General features: G+C 37.7%; 1 protein-coding gene across 1 annotated transcript in view; it reads right to left on the bottom strand.

Annotated features, from left to right (window-relative positions):
• Fibp (acidic fibroblast growth factor intracellular-binding protein) overlaps positions 1-16,389 on the bottom strand; it is a 177,463-nt gene that overhangs the window by 65,572 nt on the left and 95,502 nt on the right. Inside the window, exon 4 of the mRNA XM_090398908.1 lies at positions 14,885-14,985. Within this exon, the coding sequence (XP_090255034.1) occupies positions 14,885-14,985 (101 nt within the window). The remainder of the gene's footprint in view (positions 1-14,884; positions 14,986-16,389) is intronic.

Raw genomic sequence — 16,389 nt, 5'->3', positions numbered from 1 at the left:
GCAAGGTAAAAGAGGAAAAGAAAGATGAGATGAGATGACAGAAAATTATTTAGAAAAAGAACAGTGTAGTTTTAAAAGAGGGAGAGGATGCACAAATGCCTCTTTCACAATGCAACAGATCAAAGAAAAAAGAAAAGAATTTAATCTGTCCACTTTTCTTCTATTTGTTGACTACGAAAAGATTTATGATAACTTGAACAGAAATCTACTCTGGAAAATATTACAAGATGATAAAATACCTCCTGAATTAATTAATGCAATAAAAAGTCTATACAGAGAAACAAAAATTTGCATCAAATTTGCAGATGGAACATCATCAGAACCTATAACTAAAAATAAAGGAGTAAGACAAGGTTGTGACTTATCCCCAATCTTATTCAACATTTATATAAACAGAATCCTAAAAGAATGGAAAACAACTGTCAAAGATTAAAGATAAAGCTATTTTAAATATAAACCTGGTTTTAATCCATTTCCCAAGTAAGCAAACAGCAAACAGACAAGTAAGTCAAGTTTGCGCCTGCAAATAGTGCAAGTCTGGGTGACCCCGCATGTAGTGCAAGTCATAGGCAACTCGTGGTAAAGGGGGAATAAGCTCTGATCACTATTCTTCGTGTTTACCCTTAATGCAAAGCACATCTCCTTGAGGAGATGTATGATGCTATGCATTAAAGGTAAGGGGCCACTACTCAGACCAGTTTCGACCTTTATTGACGTCTTATCTGTGGGAGCCAGGCTTAGAAATACCAAGGTTTAAGTAATTCGGTGCTTATAAGTATAATAAATTTAGTTTAATCCTTTATCCAAGTGTGAGCAAACAAAGTTTGCGCCTGAAAGTATCTTCAGGACTGGGGTAAGGTGGTACAACACTAGGACAACTCCTTGCAAAGGTGGAGCAAGCTACCAACACTCCTATCTCAGTATCTCCTATAATGCCAAACACATCTCCTTGCAGATATGTCTAATGTTATGCATTAAGGGAAGGGCCACTACCAAGACTAGTTTCAACCTTTATTGAGGTCTCTTCAGTGGGAGCCAGGCCCAAGTGGAGATACCAGGCAGAAGCATTAGCAGGTCATCTCTACCTACAGGAGTTGCCAAATGGTGTGCCACCTTCCACCTTTGCAAGGAGTTGTCCTGGTGTTGTACCACCTTACCCCAGTCCTGAAGATACTTTCAGGCACACACTTTGTTTGCTCACACTTGGATAAAGGATTAAACTAAATTTATTATACACTAACCAAGTGAAAAATAAACTTTCAACATCTTTCTCTAAATCCAGAGTAATTTATTAAAAAAAGGGTGGCACACCATTTGGCAACTCCTATAGGTAGATATGACCAACCTGCTAATGCTTCTGCCTGGTATCTCCACTTGGGCCTGGCTCCCACTGAAGAGACCTCAATAAAGGTCGAAACTAGTCTGGGTTGTGGCCCTTCCCTTAATGCATAACATTAGACATATCCGCAAGGAGATGTGTTTTGCATTATGGGAGATATTCAGATAGGAGTGTTGGTAGCTTGCTCCACCTTTGCAAGGAGTGCCCTGGTGTTGTACCACCTTACCCCAGTCCTGCAGATACTTTCAGGTGCAAACTTTGTTTGCTCACACTTGGATAAAGGATTAAACTAAATTTATTATACTCTAACCAAGTGAAAAATAAACTTTCAGCTTATAAGTATTTTACCAAAACAAGCTAACATAAGGTGCTTTGACCTTATTAAATAAAAATCTCTGGATAAGAGATAGATGTAGAAAGTTTTTTTACCTTGGGTAAAAAAATTTCAACTCTCAAAGATGGAGTTAAACTAACAAATAATATACAGCTAAATACAATACTTTATGTAGATGATCAAGTACTAATTTCAAATTCAAAAGATAAACTTCAAATTGCAACTAACCATCTAAATGAAATAGCAGAAAAATTTTAAATGAAAATCTCTGAAACAAAAGCTATGGCAATGTGTGGAAATACCATTCAAAAAGTCAATATTATGCTTAACAATAAATTAATAGAACAAGTTACAGAATTCAAATACTTGGGAAATATAATCTCGCAATACAATACTGATTCACAATTGGAAGCAAGACTACAAATTTACAATAGAATGAATGGCATAATTAAAAGAAATTAAAACAAATGACAAAAGAAAGACAATTAAGATTACATAATATGACCTCTAAACCATCTCTCAAATTTGGAAGTTTAACTTCGATTCTAAAACAAAGAAACAAACAAAGACTGGAAGTGGCACAGATGAAGTTAAGACCTCTCCTGGGACTCACTAGGTTAGATAAAAAGAAAAACACAGAAATAAGAGAATGATTAGATACAAAAAACATCATACAAGAAATAGAGAAATAGAAGAATATCAGCAAAATTGGCTGCACCACATAGAAAGGATGAATAACAATAGGATTCCCAAATTAGCATATAAATATAAACCTACAGGAAGAAGAGACCACGGATGTCCAAGATCAAGGTGGAAAGATCAACTTCATCTGCAGAGCAGGAACAGGACATAAAAAGCCTATACCTGAATTGCTCAGATGACGATGACGACGAATAATAATGCTACTTCCACTAATAATAAATTGTTGTTTTGTCAATTACGAGAGAAGTAAGCTGCAATTCAGGTTACAGGAAATAATTAATTCTCGTGGAAAGGCTTAGACGTTGCTTATGCATTTTTACTAAATAGTTTAAGGAAATTACAACGTAAACTAAGATATACATTAAAATAAATTTTAATACACTTCCAATATTTTGGCAACGTCACGTTGCCATTTTCACAGGAACTTAAGAACAAGACACGTGCACACAGCCACAACAAACAGTAAACGAGGAAGAAGCAGGAAGCTATTCTTTCTCCTAAAGTCCTGATGGTGCCCCCTAGCAGGCAATGTTGGTATTCTTGGGCGACTGGGCTGAAGGTCTTCTGATGTAGGTTTCCCAAATTTGTTGAGGTTTGGATTGTTTCTTAGGGCTGAGGCCGATTCCATGAAAAGCCTTTCGTATTTGTATTTACTACGGCGTATTATTGTGGCTTTCTTCCACCGTATTCAATGGCAGATATCCAGCGCATGGTCTGCAAGACTAGAGTGGCTGTATTGGTGAAACGGGATGTAGTCCTTGTGTTCTGAAATTCTGATATCAGCTGTCCTGCCTGTTTGGCCAAAGTAGGACAGCTTACAGCTTGGTATACACCAGGTAGGTCTAGAAGGAGAGGGGGGGAAGAGGTTGGTCTTTAGTAGAGCGGATAAGGGATGCCAGTTTTTTATATGGTCTGTAACAAGAAGTTGTCATGTTTTTTTAGGATTTGTAATTTTTTCCGAGGTGCCTCGGATATAGGGTATGGTGATGGATTTAGAGTAATCCTTGTTGTGAGGGGGGGTAGCCATTGGCTAAAAAGTGTTGAGAATGTGGTTTAGTTCTGTGGTTAGGGCATTGTCATATGAACAGATAAGTTTAGCCCTGTTGTGTAGTCTCGTAATGACTCCATACTGTTGCGAGGCGGGGTGGTGGGATTGTTGGTGAATGTATCTGCCTGTATGGGTGGGTTTTCTATAAACTGAGAAAACCAGAGTTCCATCAGGCTGGTGGGTGACTAGTAGTGTGTCTAAGAAAGGGAGGCTGTTGGTTTTCACCTTTTCTAGGGTGAATTTGATTCTGGGGTGTTGGTTGTTTAAGTGTGTTAGGAAGGAGTGCATTGGAGCCATGTGGACAAATAGCAAACACATCATCAACACAGCGAAACCAAATGGTTGGTTTTTGTGGGGAAGAGTTTAAGGCCTTCTCTTCAAAAGTCTCCATATAAAAGTTGGCCAAGGGTGGGGGAGAGTGGAGAACCCATGGCTGTCTCCTCTATTTGTTTGTAGAATTTTCTTTGCCAAACAAAATAGCCTGAGTTCATTGTGAACTGAAATAGGGTTGTGATATCGGCAGGAAATTTAGCTTGGATTAGCTCTAAGGATTCTTTAAGTGGAACATTTGTGAATAAGGAGGAGACATCAAAACTGACCATTATCAGTATGTTTGAGTGTAAGGTTTTCTATGCTGGCTTTGAAGTGGGCTGAGGTTTTTATGTGTGAAGGTGTGTTGCCAGTATAGTGTGTGAAAGCTTTGGCCAAATGTTTAGTTAGTTTGTATGTGGGAGAATCAATGCTATCCACTATAGGACGTAATGACACATTTTCCTTATCTATTTTTGGGAGTCCATAAATACGGGGGGGGGGGGGGGGGTATGGAGTTAAATGGTTTAAATTTGTGAGTGATTTCCACAGGCCAAGAAGTGACCTTCTTAAGGAGTCTGTGGAGTTTTCTAATTTGTGAGTTGGTGGGATTGTACTCGATAGGGAAGTAAGTAGCCTGATCTAACGATAGAGCTTTCAGCTCACCTGTGTAATCCTTTTGGTTAAGCAATACTGTGCCATTCCCTTTATCAGCTTTGCTGATTATTATTTCCTTGTTTTTCTTTAATTCTAATAGAGATTTAATTTCCTTACTGGGCATGTTAGCTTTTGGTGGTTTAGCTTTGGTTAGAACACAAGCCACACCCAGTCTAGTATCGTTGGCGACGTGGTTTGGAAGGTGTTGTATCCTGAGTTCAATTCATATCATAATATCTTCAGCAGGTATTCTTCTGGGCGCAATGGCGAAGTTGTGGTCACGTGAGAGGGGTGTCGAATGCTTCAGGTTTCACACTAAATGACGAAAGGTTGACTACCGTTTCAGTAGGAAGTTGTGGCTTCGAGATCGAGTTCTTTTTTAAATTTTCAAATTTTTTTATGTGTCGATCTCATATTTTTTTAAATTCTTTCTCCACTGCAGTGCACGAGATGTCGTATAAAATAGACCAAATTTCGTGGCTTAAGGTGCTTGAAAGGCATCTTCGAGTGCCTGGAGGAAACGGCGAGTCGTAGCGATTTGTTCCCTCAGCAAAGCTTGGCTGGCACAGTTATAAATACGAAGAGCCTTTTGTGAAGAGAAGCGGTGCTTAAATTTGACACAGTTAGGAATTACCTGGTTATCCGGGCAGCGCTTTAGGAAGGCGAGACGATTCAATTGTCTTGATAGCTTTAACTTCATTTTATCATAATGGCGTGCTTTACATGCGATATCATCTCCATGGATTATCATAATTCTCGTGGAAAGGCTTAGACATTGGTTATGCATTTTTACTAAATAGTTTAAGGAAATTACAACGTAAACTAGGATATACATTAAAATAAAATTTAATACACTTCCAATATTTCGGCAACGTCACGTTGCCATTTTCACAGGAACTTAAGAACAAGACACGTGCACGCAGGCACAACAAACAGTAAATGAGGAAGAAGCAGAAAGCTATTCTTTCTCCTAAAGTCCTGATGGTGCCCCCTAGTGGGCAATGTTAGTATTCTTGGGCGATTGGGCTGAAGGTCTTCTGATGTAGGTTCCCCAAATTTGGGGCAGTCTCATGCAACCAAATTTGTCGAGATTTGGATTGTTTCTTAGGGCTGAGGCCGATTCCATGAAAATCCTTTCATATTTGTATTTACTACGGTGTATTATCGTGGCTTTCTTCCACCGTATTCTATGGCGGGTATCCAGCGCATGGTCTGCAAGACCAGAGTGGCTGTATCTGTGTAACCGGATGTAGTCACCCAAGAATACCAACACTGCCCGCTAGGGGCACCATCAGGACTTTAGGAGAAAGAATAGCTTCCTGCTTCTTCCTCATTTACTGTTTGTTGTGGCTGCATGCACGTGTCTTGTTCTTAAGTTCCTGTGAAAATGGCAACGTGATGTTGCCGAAATATTGGAAGTGTATTAAAATTTATTTTAATGTATATCCTAGTTTACGTTGTAATTTCCTTAAACTATTTAGTAAAAAAGGAAATAATTAAGTAAACTTACTTCAGTGCATAAAAGACTGTGTAATGAAGAACATTAGAATTTCCACTGTTTTCATTACAAAGTTGGAGTTAAGTAACTTTTGTGCACTATGAAAAGAATTTAATCATCGTTTTTCAAGCTCAGCACAACAACGAACATGATGGACTGAAGCAGAAGTCTCTACTGTATTTCCAAACATGTGCAGGAGTGAAAGTACTGTTAATGAACATCGTTAAGGGTTCAATCATTTGAGAGCAGTTGGGAATGAAGAAAAGAGAACACAGTAGGTGGAGAATTGTGGAGTTTCGCTGTCTTCAATAAATGAAAAATTAAAACAGAAATTAGAAGCAGAGTTAGAAATGAAGGACTGAAAGAGGATATCTTTTAAAAAAGAGATAAATTAAGTTTATTACAATCATTAATCCATACAGGATTTATTCGGTTATAAAATGAATTTTATTACTCTCTAGTTCATATAGAAATGTTCCCAGCATGGTTTCTTATGATTCTGTCTTAGACTATTAAAGTTGTTGATATTGTTTTAGTTATTTCTTCAATGAGACTTCTGTATATAAAGTCAATTTATTCTAAAAGGATGATATGGTTGTAGAAAGTTATTCCATGGAGATTGTTGTTAGTATCATATAGAAAGTAAAGTTACTGAAGTGTTTTGGATGTAGCCAAGATAAGTTTTTCTTTAGTTTTCTATGATTTTAGGATGCAGGAAGAATTTAGCTGACATATGTTACTGTCAATTCTGCATGGTTAGCTGAGTGGTTATGCACTCTGCAACCATATGCCTGGGGAAGGAGTGTCCCGTGTTCGATTCTCATGCTAAAATGAGGAGCTAAAGGATCTTTTCAGACAAAGCCAAGTTAGCTGGTCTTGGGCATGGACTGCAGGGTTTTCTCCCCAGTTTATCTGGGATTTTTCCTCCCACAAGCAGGCAAACTGGCCCTGTGAGCACACGCTTGTACAGACATAGGATACCTCCAGGAATAAGGAGTAACCAACCTATTCCATAGAATTTCGGTTCCGAATGCCTAAACGGTAAAAAGTGTAGGTCTATGCACAAGTGTAAATCAGGATGTTACTGTCATACAGAAACCAGTTTTTTGTTAGCTTTCATTCCTGTACTCAAGAAGGAATGAAAGTTCTGTATTAGGGAACAGACTTAAGTGTTATCCATAAAGGATAATAACTGTTAAATTATGTGACTGAAAAGAAGCTGAGTACTTTAAAATGTTTTTCATGTTACGATCCAAGACTGGTGCTTGTGAAGTTAAATTGTATTGATTTTATGGTATATATATATATTTTTTATTTATATATATTTCTACATTTATTTTTTATAAATTAAAGCTTTTTCATTTGGTTATAAAGTGTCTGAAGACTCAATCTCTTTATGAATTTTTATTTATTTATTTATTCATATGGAGTTTCCTCCCTTTTCTCCCCTGTCCCTATTGGGGTGAGTTGAGCACCCTCATGGGGGGGGGGGGTTAAATATTTATGGTTGTAGATCCGTGTGTTCACGGGGGCCGGTTTGCCTGCTTGCGGGATGAAAAACCCTGCTGTCCATGCCCAAGACTGGCTAACTTGGCTATGGCTGAGGAAGATCCTTAAGCTCCTCACGTCGGCGACGGGAATCGAACTCAGGACACTCCTTCCCCAGGCATATGGTTGCGAAGTGCATAGCCACTAGGCTAACTGCACGGACTCTTAATGAATGAAATGTTATGATAAAGAAGTAAAGTTAAATAAGGGATATCCTGCAATATGAAGCTATGTGCATGTTGATTTTGGAGTTTAGAACTGGGTGATTTATTTTTCTTTTGAAATTAAGAGTTAAACTATACAGAGTGGGGTGCTTAAGGGTCAAAGCTGTATAACTGAGAGGAGACCTCCACATAGCCTTTAAAGGAATGAGGAGAACTGACCAGGGCTTCTGACCTAATGTTTAATCCTCACCTTCTCGTGGTGCACCCTGTTGGGTATCCACTTAGATACTAAACAAACGAGGATGGGCTGGCAATTTGGGATTTAGCTGACCAAATTGTATTCTTATTGGTTAAACCAAAATAAAAAATTATGGTACAACATGACAAAATTTCATGCCAGCTGGGGCATCACCCGGTTAAACAAGGCCCCCATTGTTTTCGCCAGGGAACCAGGGCGAACAGCAAAAAGTCAGCTACTGGAACAAATCTGAAAACACACCCCAACTCAACATCACCAGAGTAAAGATCGGTACTATCAACATAAGAAGCCTGAATGGCAAAGAAATGGAGATAGCTGAGGAATTAGATAAGTATCAGATCGACATAATAGGTGTAACTGAAACAAAAAAGACAAAAACTGGTGAGATCTTTCTGAACAATAAATACAATATGTTATATTCAGGCAATGACAATCAAGGAAAAGAAGGAGTAGCCATAGTATTCAACACAAAATACTAGGCTAATAAAAATACTAGAAAAGAGCAAAGCTAATAATAATGGCAAATATCTGTTGGATTTCTGTTCAGGACATGGACTGGTTATTACTAACACCATGATTTAATATAAAAATGTGCACAAATTCACATGGAGAGAAGAGGCAAGGAATAAGAAAAGTCTCATTGACTATGTTATTGTTGATAGTGATGTTTTCTCCATGGTGCAGGACACCAGAGTGTACAGAGGATTTGAAATTGGAAGTGATCACTATTCAGTCTTGAACAGGATAAAATTGAATTTCATATTGAAAAGAATAATATGTAAGAAAGATTAAAGGCGAATAAAAGTTGAGCAGCACTCAGATGTCAACTGTAGACTAAAATACACAAAGATTATTGAAGAAAAATGAAAGAGTTTGAGGACAGGAATCAAACCTTGGAGATTCAGTGGCAAGTCTTGAAGAAAGCCCTGATTGATTCAGCTAGAGAGGCATGTGGTGAAGTTATCTGCAAGGACAGAAAAATTAGAACTCCATGATGGACACAGGAAGTTAAAGAGGCAGTGAAGGAAAAGAAGAAAGCATATCAAAAGTTCCTGTCAAATAAGTCAGCTTGTGCTCTTAGAGAATACAGAGACATATCCAAGAATGCTAAACACTGTGTCAAACTAGCTAAACAAAAGTCATGGGAGGACTTTGGCAAGAATATAGAAAATAAATATCAAGAAGGTGGCAAAATATTCTGGAGGTTGTTGAAGAAGCTTAGGAATGGAGGAAAGAGTGCTGTAAAAGGAGTTAGAGATGATAAAGGTGACATGAAAACGGGAGAAAAAGATATCCTCGAAGTAAGGAGTAATTACTTTGAAAAACTGCTAAATGAAACAAGCAGTGATGACAGCACAGTGGTAAAAAACACTGACCAGGCATGCAGTCAGCAATACATATCCATACCTGAAGTAGAAAAAGCCATCAAAGGCTTAAAATGTGGAAAGGCAGCAGGAGTAGATGATATTCGACCAGAAATGCTGAAGTATGGTGGTATAAAAGTCTTACAGTGGTTGCACTGCATAGTTCAGAAAGCCTGAACAGAGGGACGAATTCCAGATGATTGGAGTAGAGCTCTCATAGTACCCATATATAAAAAAGGGAAAAAAACTGAATGTGAGAATTACAAAGTTATTTCCCTACTAAGTGTTCCTGGGAAGATCTATGCAAGTATACTTGAGAAACGATTGAGAAGAATTGTGGAAGAAAAGCTGGGTGAAGAACAACCTGGATTCAGGCCAAATAGAGGCTATCAGAATCAGATCTTCACTTTATGACAAATAGTGGAGAAATCATGGGAATATAACAAAGATCTGTATTTAAGTTTTGTCGATTTGGAAAAGGCATATGACAAGGTGCCAAGAGAGAAGCTATTCAATACGCTACAGTTATATGGTGTCAATGGGACATTATATCAAGCAATACTTAGTCTTTATTTGAGTTGTAAGTCAGCAGTTAGAATTGAAGGAGGCAAAGGAAGATGGTTTAATGTTAAATCTGGTGTGAGAAAAGGATGTACATTATCTCCTCTGTTATTCATTATCTATATGGATCACATTATGAAGGAAAGTGGTATTAAACATGATATCAAAATTGGAGATTTTAATGTCAGCTCTTTGCTTTATGCGGATGATGTTATACTTCTAAATAAATCAGCTACAAGTCTGCAAGATTCTCTGACTAAATTGAATAACTGTTGTAATAGTTATGTTATGAAGGTCAGCAATAAAAAGGCAAAGACAATGAAAATAGGTAGAATCATTGAAAATATCAACTGTGTTGTGAATGGAGAACCTGTGGAACAAGTAAAACATTTCAACTACTTAGGCACGATTTTTACTGAAGATGGTAAATTTAACATAGAAATAGACAACAGAATCAGCAAAGCTGGTATGGTGGGAAGTCAATTGAATAAATTCATATGGAATAAGAGAGAAATTAGTCGGAACACTAAATTAGCTGTATACAAGACAGTGTTCAAACCAGTTTTAACTTATGGATCTGAGAGCAGGGTCAGAAGTAAAACACTTGACCAAAGACTAGAGACTGCAGATATGAGAGTCCTGAGAAAGATTAGAGGCGTGAACAGATGGCATCAATGGCAATATCATATTAAAAATTAGGATATTAGGAAAGAACTTGACATTGTCAGCATCCATGAATGTGTTAGCAGAGCTAATCTCAGGTGGTATGGTCACTTAAACAGAATGGGCGAAGAAAGATTAGCAAAACAAGTATTCTCTGCCAGGTTGGCAGCAAAACGACCCAGAGGAAGACCAAGATATAGGTGGATTGATGCGGTACAAAGTGCCTTAGACGATAGAAATATAAGATCTGATAATGTTGGGGTCTTGAGAAGTAACAGACTGATATGGAGAAAAATTGTAAATTGGAAGTTAGTAATGATGTAATTTTCATGTAGTACTATCATATCCTATACACCTCTTGCGGGTACATGGCAGGAATTTGATGATGATGATGATGACTATTCAGAGTTAAGGGAGTAACTTACTAATGATGCAACTGACAGAAGAAAAAAACATACCCCCACCCACAAATATCATCAATTTGTAGGAGTATTCCTACATTTTTTTTTTTTTTTTCACAGACTGGTAATGTTGACTGGTAAAGGAGATCTGTTATTGACACACTAGCCATTATTCTTCAATGACGAAGTACTCACAATTACCTCTGGCAACTCATTCCATTCATTCACCATCCAAGCAAAAAATCAACACCCTTGTTAACCAAACTCACCCAATTCCATGGGTGAACTCTCTTTTTTCTCTCTTCCTGCCATGTATTGATAAAGAAGTCTTCAGTGTCAATCCCATAAAATCACTTTCATAACTTACATGGTTCTATCACGTGTCTTCTTTTTTGCCCATCAGCTGCTTTTTGAAGCCCACAGACCATCGAGAAAAGGAAAGACCAGGCATCAAAATTAGTGGTAGTAATGGGCACAAATGGCTTGGTTGGGGAGAAAACAAATGTTAACAGAGACTTAAGGAAGTCATTGCAGCAGGTAAAGAACTATAGTGTTGTTTGGAAAGTCATGGTGTGTTTCCCAGATATGACAACAGTGAATTGAAAAGGACCAACAGTGGGTAGATGAGCAAAACATAAAAGATGTTAACAATACATGGAAAAATCATAAGGCAGTATCTGACAAAAGCAATGTATAACCATATCAAAAGTTAAGCGAGTAAATATAGTAAGAGCGAAATGGATGAACAGTGAAATCAAGCAAGCTGTGCTGGAAAAGAAAATGTTACAGAGGAAGACCTACAAGACAGTTGGTGGTGATTGGATCCATGAAGAGTATAAAGTGCAGGCTAGGAAGTTAATGAGCATGGTAAACAAAGAAAATGTGCAGTATAAGAAAAGATTGACTGGTCAGGGCAAGGTTAACTCAAAGGAATTTTTCCATTATATGGCAAGCAAGAGAAAGAATAATCAGAGCAGGTTAACACTGGTGGATATGCATGGCAGCAGAATAACAGCTGCAAAGGATATAGTGAAATTATTGAACGAGCACTTTATTGGTGTATATCATACTGATGTAAATGATGCCATGCAATATATAGAAGAGAGGCAAATATTAGGGGACTGTCCATCAACCCAATCCTGCATTCTATTCCTTACCCAAAACAAAAGGGGTATCAGATGTTGGTTGGGTCAGATGTTAATAAGGCTGTGGGAATGGATGACATATCGCCACGTATTCTTAAAGAATGTGCACTACAGTTGGCTTACCCTTGATCTGGTTATTTTATAAAAGTCTTGCAGTGGATGGGTTTCCTAAGGAGTGGAAAGAAGGCAAAATAGTATCACTCCACAAGCATGGTTCTAAGACAAGTGAAATTTATAGAAACTATAGAAGTCTCCAACTATAGGCTAGTCTATATAACTGCAGTTGTGGTCAGGGTGTTGGAGAGATTGGTAAGAAATAAAATACAGAACTGGCTTGATGGACATAGCATTCTTTATGATGGTCAGCATGGATTTGTAAAGGGTAGGTCCTGTTTTAGTAATTTACTTGCATTTTGTGATAAGGTGACGAGTGTGTTAGTTAAGGAGAATCATATACAGAGATATTCTTAGACTCTGTAAAAGAGTTGAATAGATTACCACATGATAAGTTGGTGTACATGCTGCAGAGGATGGGAATAGATAGTATATTGGTTAGATGGAATCAGAGATTTGCTCTCTGAATGATACCAGCAGGATGTGTATGATGTAGCAGTGTTCTCAAAAAAGAAGGGTAACCAGTGGCATTCCCCGGGGGTTCTGCTCTTGAGCTTCTGCTATTTAACTTGCTTGTAAACAATATATCATGTGGACTGACTGGGGATCTTCAGTTATTTGCTGATGATGCAAAGTTGGAGAGAATTATAAGTAACACTGCTGACATTAACTCCCTTCAGGAAGGTTTGAAAAAACTTTTTACTTGGACAAAGGAGTGAGGTTGTAATTTTAATATCAATAAGTGCATGGTGTTGCATTTTGAAGAGCAGAAATATAAGGCTGTGTACTATATCAATGGTGCCATACTACAGGAAGTGAGACTAGATGAGAGTGGATGCACATCTTAGTGCTACTATTATAAGAAATACTCTAACATGTAGGGATAAGGAAGTGGTTGTGCCACTGTATAAAGCACTGGTCAGACCACCCTTGAACTATTGTATTCAAATCTGGTCACCTGGTTTTCAATGCGATGTGGAGACATTAGGCTAGGTCCAGAGGCAAGTGATTAAGACAATGTCAGGACTTTGGCATGCTGGCTACAGAGAGAGGTTGAAGAGATGTGGATTACAGAGTTTAGTGGATAGGAGGAAAAGAGGTGATATGATAGAGACATTTAAGTTAGTGAGAGGATTTTGTTCATATTAATCCAGAGAGGATTATAAAAAGAGTAGAAGGTGAGAGGGGGGGGGGAGAATCAGAGGTCATCCCTGGAAGTTATATAAATGTGTGGTAAAGAGGGATGTGATGAGTAGATTTTTTTTACATGGAGAACTGTCAGTGAATGGAATGCATTACCAGAATGTGTTGTTAATGCAAGGAGTGTTAAGGATTTTAAGATTGCATATGATAAGTTAGTTGAATGAACCTTCCATGATGACTGTGCCAACTCCATGGAGGGTGTAATAATAATAATCTATTCTCATAGGGAGCATTCCATAGACCTGATACAATCTTTGTCACTCACCTCTGGATTCTTTCTACTTCATCCCCATGGAATCTGGTTGTCTAGATCTGCACACAGTACTCAAGATGTGGCCTTAATAAAGTCATATATAGGAGAACAATAACTTCTCTACTCCTGCTTGTTAGTGTATTCTTCAACAACCAAGCAATATGATGTGCTTTTTGGCTATCTTTGCAATATGCCCCTCTTAAACTTCAACTCTCTATTCACAATCACACCCAAAATCCGTGGCCCCATCAATATAGTACACATATTCCCAAAGTGCTTCACCTTACACCTGGCCACACGAAACTGGCAACCATTTATCTTTGCCAATACTGCTAAGTCTAAGTCTTTCCTTCAGGGTCTGTACATCACCTTCATGCCACTGCTCTTCCCAGTTTAGCATCATCAGCAAACAACTGAATATTTCTGTTAAATCATTTCCTGTATCACTGATATACAAATTAAACAATACAGGACAAGTACGGAGCCCTGTGGTCAACCACTAGATGACTAGTGGTTGACTACTAGGTGACTATTTGCTCCAATTTATGGAACTGAGTTCTATATGAAATCCTGTCAAGAATTTTTGTAAAGTCTAGCAGTATCACTGAGCAGACATTTCTTTTATCTGACCTCATTATCATTTCATTATAAAGAGAGTACATAAATTACTCTTCATAAAATCATGTTATCCCTTACAGAGTATTCCTATTCACCGACTCCTGAATTCTGTCTTTCACCAATTTCTCCAATACCTTAACTACCACTCCTGAGATGTTAATTTGCCTATAATTTGCTCTTCTATCTCTTCTAGTGGCCCTTCCCTTAATGCATAACATTATACATATCCACAAGGAGATGTGTTTTGCATTATGGGAGATACTGGGATAGGAGTGATGGTATCTTGCTCCACCTTTGCTACGAGTTACCCAGTATTGTACTACCTTACCCCAGTCCTGAAGATATTTTCAGGCACAAACTTTGTTTGCTCACACTTGGATAAAGGATTAAACTAAATTTATTATGGCTTTAGCCTTTCTTACCATACAGCTCACCCTTCTTGCCTGTGCCTTGTACTGCTCATGTGCATGCTGATCACCTTTTCTTTATATTCTTTATAACACTGTCTATAACTCCTGCTTAATGATGCTACTGGTATTAGGAACATAAGGTGAAAGAAGTTCTGCTGTATATTCATCTCAAAAATGTTAGTGCAAAGAAAGTGCCAACTACTTCCTGGTAAGGAGAGCGAAAAGGTATTAGAAAATTTATTTATAGAAACTAAATTATATATTTACCTTGTAAATATAATTTACAAAATTTACCTTGCTAAATTTTCTGGTAAAAGAAAATGTGCCTGAATATTTGCAACTAAAGGACCCGTCGTATCTTCAACAGCTTTGTATACTCTTTTCACATTGTCAAACTGAATTTAAAAAAAAAAAAAAAAAAAAACTTTCAGTAACAATGTATGCAACAAAATTCTTGAAAATCTTTTCCATATTAAAAACTGAACAAACAAAAGTATTTCATGCCAATGATAATCAATTTGTAATACATATGAAGATATGTATTACAATGTGATTTATTATGGTCATTCTTTCTAATTTGGAAAATTAATAAAGTAATCTTAATTCTACAATTACAAATAATATTATCAAATATAGGACTGGTTCTAGTGGATCCAACAGTCATTTACATATAATTTTTTGAAATAGTTTCATTTACCATGCCATTAATCTGCAAAAGTATGGCATTATGCATTACCAATTGTAAGATAATCTTTAGAAAGATAACAATAAATTAAAGACCAATTACTAACATTTCTGGAAAGTGCAAAACTTTCTTGATAACACAGGCAAGTAATGTAAAGAGAGCACAGATTTCATCACCTGGAGCTTTCTTATAAATCAATTATTATTAATATCTGAACTCCAAGGAATCAAAGGACTAATTGTGTGAAGACTATATTCTCTCATACCACAATATCATTGCACTATGTCTTAAACTCGTTCATCAACAGTTTCTGCGCTCACTACACTCTCATGCAATGCATTTCACTCTCCATGCAAAAAAAATCTGCTTCTAACTCCCTTGCTCACACTCTCCTTCTACAGCATCCAGGGATGGCCACCTGTCCTGCCCTCAACTCCCTCTATCCTATGAAAAATCTTTCCATCATAGCCCCATCTTCTTCTATTCACAAGACTAAGTCGCTTTCCCCCAATCACTCCTTCTATCTGACCTGACAGAGACTTAGTAAACCTTCTCTGGAACCTCTTCAATACATCCCTCTGCACACAGTAGTCCAGTAGTCCATAAGGCCTGATCAAAGCCTTATACAAGGAACCCATAACTCATTGTTTCCACATGCTTCAATGTCCTTCTCATTATTGCCACAATCTGCTGTGATGTTCTCACAATTTTAGCAACGTGACTCCTAAACTTCAAGTTGCTGTCGATCATCACTTCCAGGTCTCTCCTCTCTTCCACCTCCTTCAATTCTCCATTAACTGTATACTCTACATCCCAACCATGCCTACCAAATTTCAAGACCTTGCACTTCACAACATTAAACTGATAGCTCCACTCACATATTCTACTAAGATCCTCTTGCATCAATACAACATCTGCTCTACTTCTCACAGTTCTTCTCAACTTTACATCATCAGCAAGCAGCTGCACATCTCTAGTTAAGCTGGTGCCAATGTCATTAATATACAAGTTAAACAATAATGGTCTCAAAACAGATACCTATGGCACTCCACTACTGCCCTTCCTCTTTTGGGATAACACTCCTCCATGTTGGATAGGCATCAGCAGGATTCTG

This window comes from Typopeltis vanoorti, chromosome 10 (genome assembly GCF_054136105.1).
Source record: "Typopeltis vanoorti isolate ZY-2024b chromosome 10, IOZ_Tvanoo_1.0, whole genome shotgun sequence".
NCBI lineage: Eukaryota > Metazoa > Arthropoda > Arachnida > Uropygi > Thelyphonidae > Typopeltis > Typopeltis vanoorti.
Note: the sequence above shows the minus strand (reverse complement) of the source record. Positions and strands in the feature narration are given on the sequence as shown.